This window comes from Hippoglossus stenolepis, chromosome 15, assembly GCF_022539355.2.
Source record: "Hippoglossus stenolepis isolate QCI-W04-F060 chromosome 15, HSTE1.2, whole genome shotgun sequence".
Taxonomy (NCBI): domain Eukaryota; kingdom Metazoa; phylum Chordata; class Actinopteri; order Pleuronectiformes; family Pleuronectidae; genus Hippoglossus; species Hippoglossus stenolepis.
This window is the reverse complement of record NC_061497.1, coordinates 12,555,084-12,577,768: the sequence shown is the minus strand read 5'-3', so window position 1 is coordinate 12,577,768 and position 22,685 is coordinate 12,555,084. Positions and strand designations below refer to the sequence as shown.

Here is a 22,685-nt window from a genome sequence, read left to right as displayed (position 1 = left end):
AGTCCCTGTTTGTGTGTAACAAGAATCACAGCTTACTATCCCCCTATGTAAAGCAACCTCTAAGGACCAAATTCTATTCCATTCAAAATCTCAGATGTGTTATAATAGAAATTAAGTAATAGCTGGCATTAGAATGATGCAGGTCAAACAAGTAAATAAATATTATTTTATTGTATTAAATGAGTGGAATCTTCATTTTTGGGAACTTGAAAAGTTCATTCACTCTTTCCCTCATTCATATTTCTAAATCTATAAATGAATCTATTCAACAGTTCAACCCACTCACTTTTGCAGCTGTTCCATTTGTCATCTTTTGGCACATCTAAAGAAACAAAGCACAAGCTGAACTGAACAAATGCTGTAAAGACATGGGTGCGTACGAAGGTCTCTCCAGTCAAGACACTGACAGAATACATGTCCTCATCCTGCAGAATATAGACGGAATAGATGCCACAATTCGAATTAGGATGATTAAATGCTATATTTAGGCTACAGCGGGTCTGTGGGTGTGTTTTCATCATCCAACACAGAAGAGCTGCTCTTTTCCTTCGGTTTATTTTTCTTTTGCTTTGATCTACGTCGCCATTTTTGGTGATAATGAAACGTCTGTGCGCTCGCGCTGCAACAAGCCTGCTGGATGGAGACACGTCAGACTGAGCCAATCAGCCTCCTATTGCTCACTCGGAAATAGAGAATTCAATCCTGCAAAAGGGCAAACTTTATATTTTGAGAAATATGCTCATTCGTTTTCTTCTGGGCAATTATATATCGATCCCATTTTAATATCTATCAGTTAATTGGGTTTGCTGATCTTAACACAAAAACTAGTAACTCCCAACAGTCCTTTTAAATTTAATCAAACCAAATTTGACACAATCAGATATCAGTTCTCAGAATATGGCTACATTTTCAGACCAATACCCTTGGATTATTTCTGGACTGGGAAAGCTGTTGGCTTGTATCTGCAAAGGCTTTCAGGCTAGCTGCTTCCTGCAGTCCTGGCTAAGCTAACAGACTTGCAAGTAGTAGAAATCCCATCTAACTCTAACCAGAAAGCAAATTAGTTTATTTCCCCAAATCTGTTCCCTTTTATGCGTCTATAAAAATAATCAGATAACAATATGTAGTCCAGTCATATTTAAATTTTAGGCCATGGTCAGAATCTCCTGAAGGGACTTTTTTCTTTCAAGGAGTAATTGTGTGTAATTATTTGATACACAAATCGACCGACGTCATCACTTATAAGCCAACTAACGTGACTTTACAGTCAGCTCTAAAATAGTATTTTATTTATGTGAACTTGTTCAATTGTTGCTTTTGTCACTATCAAACTGTATGTCCATCTCTCTCAAGTGCCTAACACCACTTTTAATCCAATGCAAACTTTAACATTTTAAATTATTTATATGCCTGTTATACCTTTGCTCTTCATTACTATGTAAATATTGGAAAGAGGTGTCGAGATGTGGTTTAAAAACTCGAAAAAAAACACATTTTGTTTACGGCATCAATTTTCTTTCAACATTCCAATTTCCAAGCACATTGAAGTTCAAGGAGCAGGTGAATGCACAATAACCTTTGTACAGTATCTTCTGATTTATTCATTTCAACAGCTTTTAACTCCAGAAGAGCTTTATAGGTCTGTTTCCATAAAGGTTTTTAAGCCAGTGCACCCACAACCCACTGCTCTCCTTCCCCAAATTGACACCAGCACTGGATTGCAACAGATTGATGTCGGCAGCAGTCACATAAGAAGCTGCATATGAATTTATCATTATTATATGTAAATAAGGCTTGATTCATACATGGTTAAATCGTTGTCTGAGCCTCAGTCTTGCTCATCAGCAGAGACACTGACTCACAGAGACCGGCTCCTCACAGAGACTGTAATCTTGGCCTGCTCACCTCCAGAGGCTGCAATCAGTAACATGCTGTGGCGTCATTAACAAGTGACTGTGTAAAGATCTCCTGTCACTGTTATACAACGAGAACTTGTGATACAGTCAATGAATCTCATATTAACTTCTGGGTTTTGTTGCTACGTGGTACAATGACAACTGGAATTTAATCAAGTTATGGCTGCAGTTAAAATAAAAAATGTGCATTTTCTGCCATTGGATATTGGTCAACAGCAAGGTCACAATAATTTGTGGTTGTACTTTTTAATCTTTCCTTCATATCTGCATATTTACATCTCAGAAAATAAAAGTTCAAGCTATTTAATGCAAATGTCTTGGTGTAATGATATTTTGTGTTTTTTTGGACCTGAACATACCTGTGTATTCTTTATATTTTCCCACACTTTAAAAAAATCATTTTTATTGATTTCAACCAAAGTGCATTACATCATTGGCCCTAAATATACAGTAAAAAATAACTCTTATTATTTATCAAACACCTGTGTTCTAGAGATATAACATTGGCAAAAGAAAAGTAGCATATAGCTCACTCATATAGAGTTTTTATGTAAATATGTCAATTTTACGTTGCATATTTACAATCAATCAAAAGTTAAAGCACGAGAAAATGATTTAAGAGAATATATGTCACAGTGCAATATTTAAATCGAGACAAGAATAGTTACAAAAAATCAAAGAGTGTCAGTGGAAAAACATTTGTTCCTTGATTCCCACATGGTCTCTTAGTGACAGGTTTATAACTAATGTGTCCTCTTGTCCCAGTTGAGCATCTCAGGCTGTGCAGGTTAAAACATGATCTTTGTGACAAGACCTTTGTTCAAACTGTCACTTTCAGTCTCTCTTGATATTTCCTTGGCTACTTCTCTGGTATTTCTCAGCAGAGCAGAATGGACACATCTTTTTCTCTGTGCGTAAAAAAGAGGCAGCAGCCCCTGTGGAGCTGAAGTTTTATAAAATGACAACCTGAGTTTTTTTCTACCTGAGTTGTCATTTTGGGCAAAATTCAACACTTTTTCTCTCTAGTTGTGAATTGTCAGTTTGTCAGAACTGTATTCAGCTGCTACATTCACAGGGGAAAGTCGGCTCAGAGGGTCGGGATCAGGTCCAGAAGAGCCGACGGGGTGGGAGTGGAGACATTGGCCCAGTTCAGGGTGAAGTTGGACATGCTCTGAGTGGAGGGCTCTGGAGCAGGGAACGCGATGTGGAAAGCAACACCTACGGCCAGAATAAGAACCATAACCGAGACTATGAGTCCCCGACGCAAGATCAGCTGAGTGACAGAAAGTAGCTCTTGAGTGTTGGTGTTTGAAGTGTGTTTGCTCTGCTCAGCATCGCCTTCAGTGCCCCGCGTGCTGGTGTTGTTGCCCTCGGCCTCGTGACCTGCTTTCAGCTCCTGATCCTGGGTGTTAACTGGACTGTAGCCATCTGACTCCTGAACGACTTCTCCGTCCGACTGGGCCTTCAGGGTGCAAAGATGATGCTGTTACTTAGTGTGCATGTGGAGTGTGATAAAACACACACATACAAAGAAGTGAGAACAATCTACATGTGCTCTTACTTTGTTAGGGTCGTCAGGGACGTCAGGCACCATCGCTTCACTCAGCACTGTACTCACAGGGCGTTTTGGTATCACCACCACTTTCTTTCCAGCTCGCTGTTGAGCCTGAAATCACATTAGAGGGGAATTCATGACACCCATTTTTATTCATGTAGAAAAAACAATCAAATCTCTTTCAGAGGTTTCAGATTTGTCACCAATAACATCCGCTTTTCCTTTCAAAAGCCTTTATTAAGACTAATTTGTGACATGTTTGAGTGTGTGTCTGTATACAAATCATGTAAACAAAAGACTTTAGATCAATAATAATGTTGCTACAGGGAAAGTGCTGTAAGGACGTAACAATGTAGTGATGGGACTGCCGCCTAGTGGCCGCAGAAAATGTACCCGATAAGACATTTCAGTTGATCCCATTCACACTCCTGTAGTCAGTCCTTTCTGTCTAGATGTTTAAATACTTCAGTTTACAGGATGATAAGAAGATCCTACCTTTTGTGTGACTTTCTTCCAATTTAGTTTGTAGATGAGAGTGAGGAAGAAACCCGTCTCAAAGAGAACACATATTAGGATACCCAGCCACAGGCCTAACAGGAGAAGCACACAAATACAGATGATTTAAGTAAATCTCTCCAGTGTTTTCACATCATAAATACAAGTAAAACCTGGATAACAAGAGAAAATGTACATAATATTTAGTTTAAAAAGCTCCAAGATACAACCACACAAGTAACTGACATGCAGAGTTTTAGCATTCTAACATAAAAAAATAAATACAACTTGAAGTTGAAGTGGACGGTAATATCATTAGTTTTGTGACTTTATGAATATTAAAATTCAGATTTGATGATGGAACTGGGGGAAAAGTGTGGAGGTCAACAGGATGATTATAATACATCCTGAATGCAATATAAATATACATAACATAATGTACCAAATTTCATGTTATTCAATTAAATAGTCACTGAGGTATTACATGATTTTTTTAAAAGATGCATTTCTCACTAATGTATACTGAACAAAACATATTGCATATCTTATTATGATTATGACTATTATGATTATGATTATTATGATTATTATTACACTCTGAACTACTCTGAAAGATTAATTCAAATCCATTCAACTTCCTAAAGAGCTTCACCATCAGGTTGGTTTCCACATGGAACAAGCACAAAGATACACACCTCACAAGGTCAGAGCTTTAAGGCACGTTGGGTGTGTGTGTGTGTGTGTGTGTGTGTGTGTGTGTGTGTGTGTGTGTGTGTGTGTGTGTGTGTGTGTGTGTGTGTGTGTGTGTGTGTGTGTGTGTGTGTGTGTGTGTGTGTGGTTTGTTGGTATAACTAATGAATACCTATTCAAATATAGACACACTGCCTTATTTCAAACTTCTGCTGTCGTACTTCCAAGTTGCTGCTCATTGGACGATACAAGAAATATTCATGACCAAGTCAATGTCTGTGTCATTCAAGACAATGCACTCGCTGATCAGTGTCAGCTGTTGCATTTAAGAGTAAAATTATGAAAGTGTGTAAATAATAACATTTTCATCCTGAGCCAAAAAAGGGTTTGGTGTAAAATCACAGTAATTAACAGCTCAATTTAAATTTCATTTATAGCTTATTTGCAGAAACTCTCACAGATAGAGTGAATATTACCTAATATTCTGAGCTGGGCAGCAAACATCAGAGCTACTCCCACTGGCAGACCGATGCAGTAGTAACCCACCAGGTTGGACAAGGCAGCCATTTTCTGCATCCCAGCTCCGACAAGAATCCCTGAGCAGACGCACTGAAAACACACACAGTGAAACAAAGAAGTATAAAGCTGTACTACTCAACATGAGGGTTCAGTAATTAGACAAGATCATCTGTTCTGTTCTGTAATAACGTACCAGGAGCGCATCAAAGAATTGTAGAAATGTGTAGACCGTGAAGCTCCCTGAGACAAGCTTCACGATGTTCCTACAAACAGTAGAAGATCATCAGAAAACAGAGTTGTCTTCACATGGTGCAGAACTGAATGGATGTTGGTGTGAAACTCACTCATCAGAGGTAAATATGTAGCCAATGACGGGCTTACAGCCTGCAATGACGATACCCTGGAGCACGGCAAGCAGTCCTGCAGCAAAGACATTGTATACGATACGTAAGACCTCCAGATTCACATAAAACATGTCTGGTTGCATCTGGTGTGCACTGTATCTGAGATCTTTAACTAAAGCCATTTTCAGACATGAAGTCCAGAAAATTGGGTCAAGATCAGGTTCTTTCACATGTGAAGAACTCAGCAGGAGATTGTCCGGGTCAGACGTGTTCACAACAACAGGAACATTCAGGCGAAGGGTGGCTTCTGAGGAGAGCATGCACTGACAACCTTGTCGGCGTGTTGATCGTGTGTGGCAACTCTTTGTCGTCCTGAGATTTTTGTATTCTTAAAAAATATTTCAGGACATTTTCCTGCTGTATTCTCACATGAGCTCACTCTGACATTTTCCAAACATTTTACTCGGGGGCTGGCAGGAAAAAGTTCTGGAAAATGTCCAGAGCAACTGATTCAATCTTCTGTGTTCTCACATAGAGCCATTGGAGAAAATTACAGGAAAATGTTTGGACTACAGTGCATGTCTGAAAGCAAACTACATCAGGGGTGACTGTTTTAACTGTATTATTAGAATTTATACACCAGGCCATAATACAATTGTGTCTCTTCATACCTGATAGAACCAGGGCCACTTTGCTTGTGACTATGGCCCTGGCGGTGTGTCCGGCCCCCAGTGCATTGCCAACTCGCACACAGGTAGCTGCTTGAATACCCAGAGGGACCTGCAAAGACCCGGCCTCAGTGTCATTTACACATTCAGGAAACTATTTGGTAGAAATGCTTATTCTTCCAGAGAGTGTTTATCAACACTATTGTCAAGCCATGTGAATAAATCTTCAAACAAACAGAAATTTTATAAAGTTTTAAGCTAAGATAAATTGACTGGCTCCTTACAGGAGTAAAAAACATTTTTTTATCAACAGTAAATAATTGCAGAGTTATTGGTAAATGATATAACTAATGGGTGATACATACCATATATGTTATGGCTCCTATTTCCAACATAATATGCTGGGCAGCAAGATCCAGCTCACCAAGTATACCTGGTATGATAAAGGTCAAATTAACAAAAGAAATGAACAAAGACTTTAGCATCACGCCTGAAAGCTTCAGGAAGAAATTGATCAAACACAGGAAGCAAACTGAACCTAGGATGGTGTTGGTTTATTAATCTGATGATGGAAGAAAAAATATGTCAAAGAGACAGACATTTTTGATTCATTAATTTCTATGATAGTCCAAAACCAGAACTTTAAAGTTTTTTAAAGAAAACACTGACCTGAAAAGAAAGAGCCAATTTCCCAGATCCACCATTCAAAGCAGACCATAAACACACTGGGAATAGCCAGCTTCATGTAGGAGCCCCACTCCTGCAAACAGTCAGTGGACCAGCCTGCAGATGGTTTCACAGGGAGAAAACATACTCAATATGGCCTGTAGAGGACGGCAGATGACCGAAGACTGCGTACAGTTTCTTTTGCCTTTTGGCCTAGATGCATTTCTAGGAACGTAAATTCTGACGTGGTCATTTAGGATTTGATATTCATGTTTGTGTGTATAAATTCACCTTCCCACGTCTGCAGATGGAGCTTCTTCCATCTGATGTAGCCAAACAACAGCAGGCAGAGGGTGATTTGAGAGAGGCTGTTGGCTATCGCTGATCCTCTGCAAACACACACGGCAGAACATCTTTACATATTGGAGAGGTGTCTGCTGACGTCTAACTGTGACTCCATCCCTCTCTTCAGGCAAAGACAGGGGGAAGGAAAGAGTCATAGTACGTCAGCACTGAGACAGTTGAAGTTATTGTGGTTTGAGCACACTTCATGTCTGACAGTCTTATCCTTGAAGACTAATAGGAAAAAAAACAATGAATCAAATGTTTGTCCAGCTGGACTTGGATCCACTCCTGTCAAAGCTCACCCTCCTTTCTTTACTCGGCCTCCCTCTCTAAATAAAGTAAAGATAATAAACATCAGTGTCAGACTGACTCAATTTGATCAGATTCTTCTCAGATCAACATTCTAGTCTAATGAGCTCCGTGACCTCCTGTCCCCTTCGTTCCAAACCCATCCACAGGACCTCTCCTCTCTGAACAACAGTGAAATGATCAGAGGAGCGACAGAGTTTCTCCAAAGGCTTAACTACTAAATTTCATTGGTCAGCAGAGAGGCAGCACTTACATGACGCCCAACTGGAGGCTGAAGATTAAGACGTAATTGACCCCCAGGTTTAAAATGTTTGCCGCTGCTGCCGTGTACATCTGAGGAAGAATAATCCCCTGCCAAACAAAAAGGACACACAGTCAACTGCATGAACAACAAACTGAAACTTAACTTGATTTTGATTATTCCTCAAAGCAATGTCAGGAAAAAGTTCCAATAACAAGACAAAGACAGTCGTGCTAGCACCTTGGTGAACTATGCTGTTCTTAGGTACAGAGATTTAACATCAGTGCCAACATCAGCATGCTGACATACTCCCCATGTGCGAACATGGACATGTTTTTACTATGATCACTATTTTAGTTTAGTGTGGTAGCATTTGCTTATTGGCACTCAACACAAGTACAGCTGAAGCTAATGGGAATGTAATTTGACTTGCAGGTACAAAGTATTGACTGTATAAAGATGGACAACATGACTGCTCCCCATAAGTGAAGCCAAAGCGTCTTGATTGCCACCTGGTGGCTGGCTGCATATAGGTAAACCCCTTCCTCTGTTTTAGATGAGAATAAAAAGTCAAAGTGTCAAAGTACGCGTCAAATAGATTTTTTTCAAAGATGTCCAGTTCTTATCACACCGATGTACAGTATGTCAAAGTACTGTGGCGCTACTCCACTTCACGATCTACTGCGTGCAACATGGCAGCGTTTGTAGCTGGGAATTTTTTGTTAAGGGTATAAACCAGTGTATTGGACAATTTCAAATTTTGACCTGAGGTGTCGCTCTTAAAAGATCAGTGGACTTACATATTTCATCCTGTGGGGGACGTTAATGTCTGGATCAAAATTTCACTTGTGAACAAATGTGAGCCTCATACTACATGGCTTAAAAAAATATTATAATGTCTTGTATTAATCATACATAAATTCAGTGCAGCAGTTTCGTGGACTTACTTGGTTTTGTAGGTAGGAAACCTGCAGGTTATACAGTAACATGGCCTGTAGCAGGGAGACACAGAGGGAACAGTTTACAGAAAAGAAGTGGCACAACTCTCAGATACCACGACTGTATACATGTCCAATAATTGATATGTTGTGTGTAAATCGGGTTAACATGCTAACAACGTGATGAAAATATTAATGGGGAATATTCCAATTACACCACCTGACTTTTACTAGATTATCTGGGTCAAATGAAGGCAGTAATTGGAATAGGTACAACATGATGGATTACTCGTGTTGATTTTGAATCACTCTGGCATTCATACAACTTCATTGGATTACAAGAATTAAACATTTCACGACTCAACACACTTATCTACAGCTGTTTTTATCCCCTGCATTGCAGAGATACAGTTGCTCACATTTTTTCATTATTGCTTTTAGAGAGAAATGAACTCAACAGGATTAAAATTTTGTCGTGCCATTATTTTGTGTTTCTGTATTTATGCTGCAGTTCCAAAGATATTTCAGTTTAGCTGCCTCACATCCTTTACACAACATCCAAAACGTGTTTTAAATTCAGGTCCTTGTTGAACTTGGGTCACGTCAAAGCTTTAAGCAAACACTGGTCAGATTATTAACAGTGTCAGGTGAGAGAGTGCATGGTTTGAAATGAGGCCAGGGAGTTTTCTGTTTTGGTATTTTAACTGAACAACACTGGAACACACATCAGTCTTTGGATGACTTGAAGACTTGATCGGAGTTGATTCCTTGCCTCATTCGCCACTTTGCATATTCTAGGGTTCTCTTTACACCTAAACTTGATTTGCATTTCTTTGTTTAGTACTGAACCTCCGACTGATTCAAATATGCCAATACTGTGGCTCAAGTAACTGCAGAAATATAACATTATACATGTGTTGAATACGGCAATAGAAGTTGTGATCCCCTGGGAGAACAACAATTCCCGGGAGTGTTTTAGTTTAGTGCACTCACTGGAACAGCTGGTAAAAAGGCCATCACGTAGAGTTGGGCAATTCTGAAGGAAAACGAAGCAACATTAATTTAGTGCAGTGAAAACTTTGACAATAGGTCTATAAGTCTATATGAAAGCTTTGTATCTAACTTACTTTGTTCCCTCAATATGAAATACATACAATGATATGAATCAAATTATACTGCCTGGAGATGCATGTGTAATAATCACATATATTTAAATGTAGGAAAACTACAAATGCAATGAATTTTATGGATGTTTACATATACATTTATAAATGCCCAAACAAAGCTGAACATCTACACATCCACACACCATACCTCTGTAAACACTAACCTGGAATAACCTAGATGTCAGTGATACAGTCAATTAGATAATAAAAGCCAAGGCACTAAAGATAAAGGTAATGATGAGCTTTTTTTTTTTTATCCTTAAACAAACAACAGTTTGCCCTCAATGGATTACGAAGACGATGTGTTCAGTGTACCTCACCACTTCGGCCTCTTGGTGCATGATGAGTAGTAAGTTGTGAGAGTTGATGAGAATAGCCCAGCAGGGCAGACAAAACAGCAACAGGATGAGTGAACTCCTCTGTAGGGTTACTCCCACACGTTTCATGTTCTTGCCGCCAAATGTCTGCAAAGCACAAACCACAATTATATCTGATTACATATGTTCCAACGCACAACAAAAAATAATAAGGTGGAGATACGGCGGTTTGCTCACCTGAGAAATCAGCGTGTCACAAGCCAGGGCAAGGCCATAGCCTGTTGAAGTGGTGGTCACGTTAATGGTCTGACATGCGGGAAATCAGACACAAACAAAATCTGCACATTAGGTTTTGGCTGTAAAAATAGATTTCCTCATTCTCCTTTTTTGTCCATGTCTGTAACTTTGAGTAATACATACATTTATGTAATGTCTAGACACCCAGCTTTTTTACACCTCCGCTGTTTCTGCAGCTAATGTGAAGGATTCCAGACAAAACAGTCCAACAGGCATTATGTTCACACACATCAATACTATACGTCAAGAGCAGAAACGGGGCTAAAGCTGTGCATGATGGGGATATGCTGCCATAAAAGCAAAGCAGGAAGATACTCCGTCTGCCCATCATGTTTTACCTACTCTGACATACAACATGATGGGCTTCATTTTGATGATGGGAGCGAAATGCTGTGTAAGTTATGGAGTTACAACAGTATATTTGATATTTTCCTGGCTGAGCACAAGCTTTGAAGCAGTGTATGGACTGGACAGGCAGTAGCACGTCTAGAATTTTTCTAAAACAGGGGCTGTAGTTTGTTTACGTTTAACTCTGTGAGCACATTGTGTTCCTCCAAAAACGTAGAAAATAAAAATCTGTGTTTATTGTTAGTATTGTTAGTAAGTGAGTTCAAGAGCCAATCAGATTTCAACGGGTGCCAGTCCCCCCCTGGCTTCACCCCTGGATCCGTCCCCTGCATACAGGGCTTTTTGGCTTGCTCATTTACTCCACTGTCAGTGTGTCCGACCTCAGACCATCATGCTCTTACAGGTGGACATGGACGCCACACTCTGGGAAGTCCAGGAAGAAGCTCAGACCAACTTTTCCAGAATATCATGTCTGAATCTACTGTATTTGCCATTCTTCACACATCCCAATTGGTCCGGCACCTGACTAGATAAGAGTTTACAGCCAGTTGGAAGTAAGAGACACCCTGTCAGCAAGGCCTCTTATCTGTATTCACTCACTCAAATCTTCCAGCATTCAGGCATGTCTGACATAAACTGCTGTTGTGGCAATCCAGGCTAGCCTTCAGTGATAAGCACATGGTTCAGTCTTTGAGTGCTTCTGTAGACAGTGACCAGCCAGTACATCAGAGCTTGTCTACAGATGTTGTGCAAACTGTACACCCCTCCGGCTCAGCTCATTATGCTCTTATGTTGCCAAGGGATACATAATTATGACTTTTGCAGTCATGTGGTGGTATAGGGGTTTAGCAGCTTTTACCATAAAGCACAAAATCCCACATTTAGAACTTTATTACATTTTCATTTCTCACAACCTTTTCTGCCTGTGACTCAAATTTCTAACAAAGGCATAAAATACCCCAGAAATATGGAAAGGAGATTACTGAATTGATTCTTTCCCTGTACATGACTTAAATACCCCTGAGAGTAAACACCTTGTCAAAGCAAAAGGTGGCTCAGCTACATGCAGACACCCGGGGGGGAAATTGCATAATTTGTTTCACATTACAAGTACAATGGCTTGTTTTGCGATAAGCTCAGATAGCCCCACACGATTTGATTGTTCAGTATAGACTGGATGGTTGTTAAGCTTCAGTCAAGCACAGGTTCAGCAGACAGTGTACAGACACACTGTGGTTGCCACCCTGTCTGTTAGTTTAATCTGCTGCATGGGTTGCTCTTATTCTTGGTCTTCTCAGTCAGGTAGCCCGTGTTTAAATTTGCACCTTTAATGTGAAAGGGTTGATACACTCCATTCGGCTGAGAGTCAACATCCCCACACTGCAGCTTGTTGCAATTTGAAACTCACTGATTTGATTTTCAGGTGGGGACCATAAGTCTCTTTGAACCTCACTGTAGTTACGTTCTGCTCTCAAAATTCCTTCATGCGAGCTGTGGGCACCCGACGCCAACACAAATGCTCACACAAGCAAACGTTATGCCATCTTCCCAGTGCCGAATGGAAGATAGCCAAAGTATAAGAGCTTCTGCTGAAAAGAGTTCAACATGTGGTGTAGTTTGCCAAAGACAGACCAAGATGGCCAACCTAACTGGTGCTGACAAAGTCCATGTGCATCATTAATGTGTGGTTTTAGGGAGTTTTCACACCAAAAAGTCCCAAACAAGGTCCCAACCAAGGTTTGTGTCTTTGTTACATTGTTTGCACTTGATCCAGTTAGTTTTGGTTTTCCATTCCAATCTAGGGGCGGGACTAAGGACTTTGTGTGACATACGTACGTTCTGTCATTATCACCTACGTGGGTTGTTTTGAATTATACTTGACTTTGATTGTTTGTCTGTGTCTAATTATAGAGTTACTACCAGCATCACTAAAGTCAGGTACAGTACTCAACACTAGTTTAAATGTGCCAAATGAAAGTCCTTGTTGATTAAACTTTATATATTGGAGACTAAGACTGAGAAACTGCTTCTTTTTCTTCTTCTAATGTTTGAATCTGTCTCAACTGCAATTTTTCCAAAGTCCGAACTATTCAAAAAAATGTTCACACTGCAAATGAGCTGAACCATGGTTCAGTGTGATCCGGACCAAGACCACCTCTTTTGTCCAGACTAAATTTTGGTCTGGACCGTGGTCCAAGGCAGCTTTCACTCCTGTTATTTTTGTTCAGACTGACCTAAAACATCTGATGGTCCAGACCAAACTAGGTCGGTGTGGAAGCGCCTTGATTTACATTCTTGTTATGTCGTTTTGCTTAACATATTTCTGCTGCCAGTCTTGGGTCTCGCAATAAAGACATTTAAATCTCAATGGAATTGAACTTGGGAACATTCACACATCATTCCAAGGTGCTAGCTGTAGCCTTGCAGTCACATTAGATAAACAGCTTGAAGATGTTGTTTTTGTTCTGCTACACAGTAATCAGTTACCAAGCAAAACTAGATAGATACACCTCGTTTACGTTTGAGTTAACTGCTCTTCACAACCATGGCCTCAGCTTGTGTGTCGGCTGAAAGGTTAGGACAGTCAAATGTGGCATATCAACAATGGAGTATCCTCCATTTTGTTTCGTATAGACATCTGGTCCTGTTTTAAGACTCTGGACTTCTGAGAGGAGGTTATAGGGTTAATTGAGAAAATGTGTGCTGAGTTAAAATACTTTTTTTCTGTTTGTACATCTATTGCATAACAGCTAGTTACTGTTTTACCTGTGTTCTCCGGTCTGTACCCCATGTGGCATGGCAGGTGTTGATGTGAGGTTTTGTTTTGGAATATAATATCAGAGTATTGTATATGTATGATGAGGTACGGACACCACATCACATCAGTTATTGAAGATCTGTGATCTCAGTATAATATTGATAGCAACTGATAGTAGATGTCCACTGCCCTACAGGTATACACAAGTATAGAGATGATCATGATATCCCTATATAGAAGAAATTATAGCAACATCAATGGCAGCAAGAGAAGTAGAAGTAGTGGTTTTATATGAAGAAGAATTTATATACTTATAATTACAATTTGTCTATATGCTACAAAGGAGTATAGGTCGTACCGCTGAGGCCAATGCAAATCCTGCCAGCTCTGCATTGCCAATGTGACCACAGAATATGGTGATGACAAACGTCAGGAGGAAGCTGAGAATCCGAGACAGCAGCTGTAGAAACAAACAGAGATTGTTTCCAAACAGCACATCTTTGATCAGGGGAAGCTGATCAAAGCGGCAAAGTATTGCCGTTAACGTGTTCAGACAGCTTATCTGTTAACGTAAGTTAAAGAGCAGTGTTGTGCAATCAGCGCTGACTGACATGCAGCATAGAAACCATGTTATTTCAGCTTTTGCATATTGCATATACATTTCAGACTTGATAAATGATTGATCTGATTATATTATGTAACAGGGCACATTCAACAGAAACTCTGCAACAAATACAGTTGTTTTACAGTTGAGGCACGAACATACCCATCCCCCCACCAGCGCTTCAACTTTCCCCTACTCACCAGTGGGCCCGTGAGGTGTAGGACTTGGTAGAGTTCCACTCTGTAGGCCAGTGGCAGCCACCTTTTCACCCATGCCAACTGACACAGTTTGGAACTGGCTGCTGCCATGGCCTCGTCTTCCTCGGCCTCGTCTTCCTCAGCCTCGGCCGCCTTAGCAGCAGAAAGCCCAATGACGGGCTCTGCACCCAGCGAAGGGGGTGCAGGTTCCGGGGAACCCAGCTTCTCCATTTAATCACAGAGAATGAAGACAGATGAGTGAGAAGGGAGAAAAACTATGGGACAGGGGAGGGAAGGAGGGAGGGAGGGAGGGAAGGAGGGAGGGAGGGAGGGAGGGAGAGGGAAAAGAGAGAGCAAGGGTAAGAGGGTCAGTCGGTCTATCTGGGTTTAGAAACACAACACATGCACTTCTTCAATGTTATTGATTAAATAATGTGGTTTGGCGGGAGGATGGGGTTGAGAGAATGAATACAGGAGGGGCAAACGGAAAAAAAGGGGGTCAAAGCAGGATGAATGTTTGTTGACATGAGACCAGGGGGATACAGCAGGTGAGTGAGTGAGCGAGTGAGCGAGTGAGTGTGTGAGTGAGCGAGCGGAATTTGTTAACATGATTCATGCGTGTGTTTGTGGGTGTGTGCGTGGGTAAAGAGTTTTTTAAGGTTAGGGTAAGTCATGAATTGGTGATGGTTGAGGTTAAGGATAAGGTTTTAGTTAGGCTGTCCACAGCAATGAAAGTCAATGCAAAATCCTAATAAGGATAGTTGTGTGTGTGTGTGTGTACAGGGCTCAGCAGTAATCTGACGAGGAATGCCTGTTTGCACGCTGTACACAAGCAGCTCTGGCATCAACAATATAAAGGCTTTGATTAATACCTACAAGTTTTATGGTTAAATTTTTGTGTTTGTGTGTGCACACGTAGAACCACTTATCATATCTGCCTCTCGGTGTACTTTGACCACTGACATGGGGTTGCCATCCTCAACTCGGTCACATGCTCACCAGCTGCATTCGTAATTTTTTCCCCCCCGGACAGAGCTTAGTAACTTATACATTTATTTATCTATCTACAACGTACTTCGCTCTAGCTTCTCAGAAAAAGGCAGGACCAGGAAGTGCAGAGTTGATCATGTATCATTTGGGAAAACAGCATGGCCCAATTCCCCGTCAGTCTAATTCAGTTGTAAAGACAACGCGATCAAACACTTGTTGACCTTTAGTATAAGTGACAACAAAAGCAGCGATCAGCGTAGATAGTAAAGCTGAAGACACTTTAGGTGTGTGTGTGCGGAGGGGCGGGTTACTAGCTCGACAATTGTGCAACATCATAAGGAACACATTCTTCCTACATGTGCTGCAATAGCTGCAAACCTTTAATCTTTGATCCCACTGATTTTTTTAAAGAGCAGATAGAAGAAGCTGTCAAAGGCTGAATATTACTAACCAACTTTTTAAAAAGTCCAGTGCTTCTAATGCTTTGAAATTCACTTTTGAAGGACCCCACTCGTACAAACATACAGCAGATATTAAATAACTAAATTAATGAAATAAAGGGTGTGAATATACATCACACCGAGATACACTGAAGCATGAATGATTGAAACCATAACTTGTGAGACTCATTAAAGGTTCAGTGTGTAGAATTCAGGGACATCTAGTGGTGAAGTTGCACGTCGAATACCCCTCACCTCACCCGCCCCTTCCAAACATGAAGGAGAAACTGGGGTATCTTTTAGTTGTCATAAAAGCTCAAAAGGTGTTTAGTTTTTCCAGTTTGAACTACTGTCAAAACATAATAATAATAATAATAATAATAATAATAATAATAATAATAATAATAATAATAATAATAATAATAATAATAAACAAGTATTTAAATACAATGGGCCCATTCTAGAGTAAAGAAAACAACCGTTCGTACAATTTATATCATTACACACTAGTGAAAACATATTCACTTTCTCCCAATAGCTCCCTTTCACCTGAATCTTACACACTGAACCTATAAGTGACTGCAGCTGAAGAAACCCTTTTCACTTGATCAACGTCTCTCTCTAGTGGGGGAGAGAGGGACGGCTGTTGTACACAGTCACTACATTCCTACGGATCAGTGATCATATCTGTGTGAGGCAGCTCGCTCCTTTGCTCTGCAGGAAAACGTTTGATGTCAATAAGGTTTGGTAAGATCATGATGCCGCGTCTTGCTGCTGCTGGTGAAACACAGCTGTTTAATCCACATTTGGCCAGAGTGAGACAGTGTCTGATAGTTTTTCAGCCCACGGTGTCGACAGCTGCTGAGATGATGCAGAAGGGGACGGAGCTGATCTGACATGTGGGTTTGGGTTGTCAGGAGGCAAAGCACTGCCCCAGTGGGCTTCAAGGCCAAATATACCCAGGTTAACTTTTCATTATCTGGCTTCATTAAAACGGACATACCAAACATACACAATCCCACGTTTAAACACCGACAGCAGAACGGCGTTCTTCCCAAACGAGGAATAAACTACAACATCAGACAAACAAATAATCTAAAGTCTTAAAGCATCAGCTGCAGCTGGAGGGACATCTGGAAATAAAAACATAAATTAATAAATTACCGACCATGTGGATGCCTAATAGTTAATAGGCTTTTAATATCACTGCCCCATTAACGACATGACCAGATCTGACTATAATTATAGTTTTATAATCCATTAAATGTGCTCAGATGTATTCCTATGACCATTTAAACCTCATTCTAAAAGCTGTAACCCAGGCGGTGTAGGATATTGCTTCCATGTCACTTGAGGCATTAAAATCTGAACCAGTGGACTATCGGAGGACAGTGTATTATTTAATGTATTTCTTAATACCACAATTCTACCTATATTGACATGGGTCATTATTTGGCTTTGGGTCAGAATTTTTCCTTTGTGGCATCAAATAGAATAATATTTACGTTAAATAGAATTAAATCTCTAAATATAAAATGCAAACCTAAAAGCACTTGAAATTATATAATTTTAACCAAAACTATCAATGCATTATACAATCATTTAACCACTGAAAGCATAGATAAAACATGTATTTAAATCCTTTCCTCAACAACCAAGACATTATACTGCCATTATTATGACTACAGCCACTAAAACACATTCCTTGTGTTTACACATTAAACTGAGAGAGCGAGAGAAAGACGGGACGTGGGAAGATTGAAAGGGTGTTGACAGGGACGGGCAACTGGAATGATGAGAAAGCCATTTAACAACGAGCGAGGGAAGTTATAAAAGTGTCCTCATCGACTTGTGAAGCATATAAGAGCTGCCGAAGACGTAGAAAGTCCTCCACATTTTCATATTCACACTGAGGGGACATCAGGCATAAAACGCAGACAAGAATTAGGAAAAAGTAACACTGTCAGGTAAGAACCTCTCAGCCATTTCAAAAAATGTATAATCTTTATATATGAATACAAATAAGGTGTCATGTATCATTAGTTTTACAGGTAGTTTTTATAGTGTAGTTTTATGAATGTAGCGCATTTATGAGCCCAGAGCGTTGGCAGTGTGCTGTTAAATAAAACGTATAAAGGAGGAACAAGTTACTCGAATGATATCTTAAAGAAAACACCTGTTATTTTGATATTATCTCTCAGTAATAAGAGTCTGTCTGTAGAATACAAACTGTGTCTTTGTAGAAAAACAGACTTCTCCAAATGTCTAAATTATGTGAAACACTGGGGAGAATTTAATCGTTAGGACTGTGCACAAAAATCGCGATGACAAGGATTGTCACATATCCTGTGGTTTTTAACTGCTGTTTCGTAATCTTGGCATATCTTTTGTCATACTTTGAATATTTTTAATACAGAAGAAGAATGGTAGCCTTTTTTAATTTTTTGTAAACCTATTCCATTGTTTAGGGCATAAAAGGAAGGCACACGATTAAGGTTGGGCTCAACTTCGATAAACTGAAAGAGAAATACAGTTTATTAAGTTTGACAGATGAAAGAAAACTTATTCCCTGGGAGAATTCATTGATAATTTTGAAAAATGGCCTATCTCGCAATGTTGAAGAAGGTGAAACATAATTCCAAATTTCCAGCAAGTTTTGTGGAAAACCGTCCAGTAGTTTTTGCCTTTTCTTGCTCATGAACAACCCAACCAACACACAAACGGACAGGGGTGAAGACATAACTTCCTTGGCGGAGGTAATGAGAATTTGACATTAAATCTGTATGAAAGCTATTTCTGATAATCTGTGCTTTATTAACAGGTTCATCCACACAACAGTAAAATGAAGCTGATGTTCACACCCCATCTTTTCCATTTGCTCCTCCTCTGTGCAACGCAGACATTAGGTAACTGTTTCGGATTTGCGATTCAGGTCACCTACAATTAATCTGACTCTCATTTAAAGAGTTTTTACTGCTTCACGTAATGACCCTTTAAACTTTCATCACTGCTAAGGCGTCAGGATTCAGTCTGACTCAGTCGTAGGCAGTGAGGGTGTGATTCAGACCGAGCTGGAGGGGACTGTGTCTCTGCTCTGCCTGTCTGACGGCGACTCTGAGACTGAGCCCGACGAAGACCTGGTGTGGCTGAGGAATGGCGCCATGGTCAGATTGATGGAAGAAAATAAAAAGAATGGCAGCCGAGTATGTGTGACCCCTGTCATCCAAGAAGATAACGGCGCCACGTTCACCTGCCATCTGAGTAGCAATGCCTCCAATAGTGACTCAGTCACCCTGAACGTCACATGTGAGTCCCTTTAAATAAATGCTGAGATTAATAATTTAAATAACACATTTCTTATGGTTAACTGATTTGTTAACCATAAGCAAATCACCAGGGGGACACCAGCTGCAATCTGATTAGCCCAGATTGTCAGTAGTCTTTAAAAAAAAATTGTCACTCACTAACATTACGAAACGTTAATGCAACAATTTGTTAAGAATTTGTATTTTCTGAACTTTTCTTGAAGTACAAAATGTGCTTGAACAGGTTTCTAAGTATGTGTGGCTTTGCTCAAAGCTATAGAGCTAACAGGGAACGACTTAAATGTGCATCTTACTGAATCAGGAGTTGTGAATGGATGGTGGACGTATAATTGGTCTCTCTGTGTAAGTCATTGTCCCTTCATGGCTCCTGATTGAGGAAAATCCTAGATCCACCACTGTGACCATGTTGGTCAGTGCACCACCTGAGTAAATATCTCAACAACATTTAGATGGATTGCCGTAAATTGTTGTAAAGACATAAGTGTTGATTGTCAATATTTGATGGCAAACCGAGATATTCCAGTCTGCACCAAAGTGGTGGACCAACAGACATAAGATATTCCAGCACGTAGAGCCATGCCATTAGTGGCTAAAAATGTTACAGGATACACCTTCACTTATCTGTAAAAGCAAAAACTATACTCAAAAGTGTTTCTAAAACAACACTTTATCTGTATTTACCTTTTCTCTGTTATGTTCCTCTTCAGACCACCCGCCGCTCATGGGGTCAGAGGATCTCGTCGTGGAAGAGGACTCAGTGCTCGTCCTGCAGTGTGACATCCTGGCCAATCCACCAGTCTCCTCCGTGGTGTGGACAGTAAATGGAAGCACAGTGGATCTATTAGCAGGCGGCTTCACGTTGACCAATGACGGCGTTACGAGCCAACTGATTGCCAACAGCGTGGAGAAAAGCCTGCACGAAGCCTCGTATTGGTGCCTGGCGAATTCTCCCGTCTATGGAGAGTACAAGAAGAGCTTCGAAGTCACAGTAACGGGTCAGTTCACACAGTCAATAATGCTGTAATTTTACTGAAATGATGAATTCAACCAAAAGTGGGCTGATGATCTTCTGATGATTCCTCATCTGCAGACAAGGTCATGAAGTTCCCTCTGATGCCCATTATAGCGGGGGTGGTGGTGGTGTGCCTCACAGCCATTCTTGCCGTGGCTTCACGATGGAGAAAAATCACAAAGGTAACAAACAAAACACATGGACTTATAACTCAGTGATCGACTCGTGCCTCATTACAAACTGAACCCACTAATACTTTTTTATCTCTTGACAGTGCTGCAAGTAGTCTCCAAAATGGCCGTCTTCTCAACTTCACCAAATGAGGCCTTGAAGACGTCGCACCTCTCCACAAATACCCACTTACGTAGGCCTAGTATTTAATTTTAGATTATGTTTGACATTGTTAGAGGAAAGGTTGAACATCATAGAAAAAGCACATGTTTTCATTCTTGCTGAAAGTTTGGAGACCAATACATTAGAGCCAGCATAAAAGCATAAAGACTGGAATCAAAGGGAAACAGCTAGGAAGGCTGTGTCGAGAATAAATCCCCATTAAAACCACAATGTGTGGTTTTCAAACAAGAGTTTTAACGTGTGGATAATTGATGCTGTCAACTGTAACCATGTTTGTCATGAAATCAATGACAATGGCAGTGGAATCCAGGAAATGTTCCACATTGAGCCTTGACATGATTCTTTTGTGTTGGTTACTTGTCATACTGTGATGCTCCCTGACCCTGTGATGCAGAAGTGAGCTTTTAAGACTCCATCACCTGTATCCTTCATTCATATCTTTGCAATAAATGTACTTTTGTTCCCACACCAAGCTTGAAAGCTCCCTGACAATGTGGGGACCCCACTGGGAACAGAACAAATGTAAGCCGTGATTTCAGAGATTAAGGATATCATTTTTCGTGGTGTCACTCTTGCCCTCAAGGCTTATTTTAATTTAGGGGTTCCATTTTAGTTTAAGAACTTTAATGCATTTATTCCTTATACAATTACAAATTGACAGACATATTCAACACTGCTGTTTTCTGATTGCGAATGTATGATAGATGCATATATTATGCCCAAGTATATTTGTCATTTATGTCCACATGCTGTCTGCTGTGCCTCAATCTAGTTTAACTCAGATTATAAGACAAAAGAAAAGTAGTTTCTCTTTTAAAAGAATAAGAACTTTCATTGTAAAAGTAGGTGCAGGTTTCAGAGACATATCTCTCAAACTGTTACAACAGCAGAATAAACAGTTTTGTCTGATGCATGTTCATCAAAGAACGGACTGAGAGTCAAAAACTCTGTGTCTAGTTTTCACATCTGAACTTTAACTCCTGACTCAACAATACAATCAAGGCTCGTTAAAATCGTGTTATACATTTACTCTTAATGAGACAAAAAGGACCGGGACTACCATGTTGTGGAGGTCAAGGTCTTGGCGTTCTTAACCAATAAAAAAAAAAACACATAAAACAGAGCAATTCCCATCAGGGATGAGAGCACGTTTGACAGGATTGCAGGTGTTAAGTCAGTATGAAACTTATTGTCTGAGTCACAGCTTTTATTGTGAAAATAAAGAAGCTGCCAGGAAATGCCTGGAGCTGTAAATCGCACTCCGAGCAGTGGGATAATATGACAAAATGAGGATATGAAGGTTTGATTAATGACTTTTTGGAACAAACTCAAACTAATCACTGTGCAGACATGGAGAAAATGTCCGTCTATATCCTTCTCAATACACTGATCTTTGCTGTGTGTCATGTAGCTCTGCTGTCATGCTGGGAACATTTTCAACACTGTCTAACACTAAATCTAGCCGCCCATTTTGTCAAGTTGAAAGTTGTTTTCCAGACACAGGGTCATCACGATTTTCATGAGACAAAAACACTTCTATTAAAAATGAATGAAGAGTGAAAACGTAGGTTTGTTAATATTTTTTTTTATTAAAGTACCTCAGACTAAAACAAAAACGAGGACACAGAAAAAGATCTCAATGCACTTGTTCTCTGAAGCGGCTCACATGCAGGTCTACAGTGACATCTGCTGGACACTTTACTTTAAATCCTTTTCTGACAATGGTGATGACATTTTACTGTAAATGTGCAGAGACATAATTAAATATGAATGTGAGTGAATGACAAAGCTTCACTTTCTGTGCCAATGGACAAATAATCTATTTTCTATGTAAATTATGTAACATATGAGCATGGCTATCTCTTTCTCTATTTAATGATTTTATAGTGAGTGCTATGATAAGAGAGGGAGATAGAGTTGAACAATAGACAATAGAAACATGATGAAATATTAACTTATCGTTGATGACATCAGTATCAATGTATCTAAATGTAATTTGGATTTGGTGATATGCAATGGTACTTTTGGAGGACGATTTCTTCATATGTTTTTGTTTTAAATAAAAGGAAAGTAATATGATGAATAACAGGAAAAATAATTCAGACAATCCCACACATTAAAATATAAACAATAGACATTAACAACTTGACATGGTGACTCTGCTATGTTGGACCATGTGAGATTGTGTTT

At 39.9% G+C, this 22,685-nt stretch overlaps 2 protein-coding genes across 2 annotated transcripts; one reads left to right on the top strand and one right to left on the bottom strand.

Annotated features, from left to right (window-relative positions):
- Positions 1 to 2,146: 2,146 nt before the first annotated feature.
- Positions 2,147 to 14,604, bottom strand: slc47a1 (solute carrier family 47 member 1). Its single transcript, XM_035177800.1, has 17 exons — positions 14,377 to 14,604; positions 13,931 to 14,032; positions 10,407 to 10,475; positions 10,168 to 10,316; positions 9,680 to 9,722; positions 8,696 to 8,740; positions 7,761 to 7,858; positions 7,145 to 7,242; positions 6,857 to 6,970; positions 6,553 to 6,620; positions 6,191 to 6,299; positions 5,520 to 5,595; positions 5,369 to 5,438; positions 5,133 to 5,265; positions 3,967 to 4,061; positions 3,478 to 3,582; positions 2,147 to 3,378 (listed from the first exon to the last, which is right to left on the bottom strand). Exons 1-17 carry the CDS (start codon positions 14,602 to 14,604, stop codon positions 3,004 to 3,006), a joined length of 1,977 nt encoding a protein of 658 aa, XP_035033691.1. The 3' UTR covers positions 2,147 to 3,003.
- Positions 14,605 to 14,792: 188 nt separating this feature from the next.
- On the top strand, positions 14,793 to 20,963 carry tmigd1 (transmembrane and immunoglobulin domain containing 1). Its single transcript, XM_035178955.1, has 6 exons — positions 14,793 to 14,921; positions 18,625 to 18,709; positions 18,819 to 19,109; positions 19,837 to 20,124; positions 20,220 to 20,323; positions 20,416 to 20,963. Exons 2-6 carry the CDS (start codon positions 18,646 to 18,648, stop codon positions 20,425 to 20,427), a joined length of 759 nt encoding a protein of 252 aa, XP_035034846.1. The 5' UTR covers positions 14,793 to 14,921; positions 18,625 to 18,645; the 3' UTR covers positions 20,428 to 20,963.
- The last annotated feature ends 1,722 nt before the right edge of the window (positions 20,964 to 22,685 follow it).

Coding starts and splice junctions, on each gene's coding strand:
- slc47a1 (XM_035177800.1), bottom strand. CDS start 14,604: ATGGAGAAGCTGGGTTCCCCGGAACCTGCACCCCCTTCGCTGGGTGCA. Junction 10,476..13,930: donor GATTTGCATTGGCCTCAGCG/GTACGACCTATA, acceptor CCCGCATGTCAG/ACCATTAACGTGACCACCAC. Junction 9,723..10,167: donor CAAGAGGCCGAAGTGGTGAG/GTACACTGAACA, acceptor GTTTTCCTTCAG/AATTGCCCAACTCTACGTGA.
- tmigd1 (XM_035178955.1), top strand. CDS start 18,646: ATGAAGCTGATGTTCACACCCCATCTTTTCCATTTGCTCCTCCTCTGT. Junction 18,710..18,818: donor CTGTGCAACGCAGACATTAG/GTAACTGTTTCG, acceptor ATCACTGCTAAG/GCGTCAGGATTCAGTCTGAC. Junction 19,110..19,836: donor AGTCACCCTGAACGTCACAT/GTGAGTCCCTTT, acceptor GTTCCTCTTCAG/ACCACCCGCCGCTCATGGGG.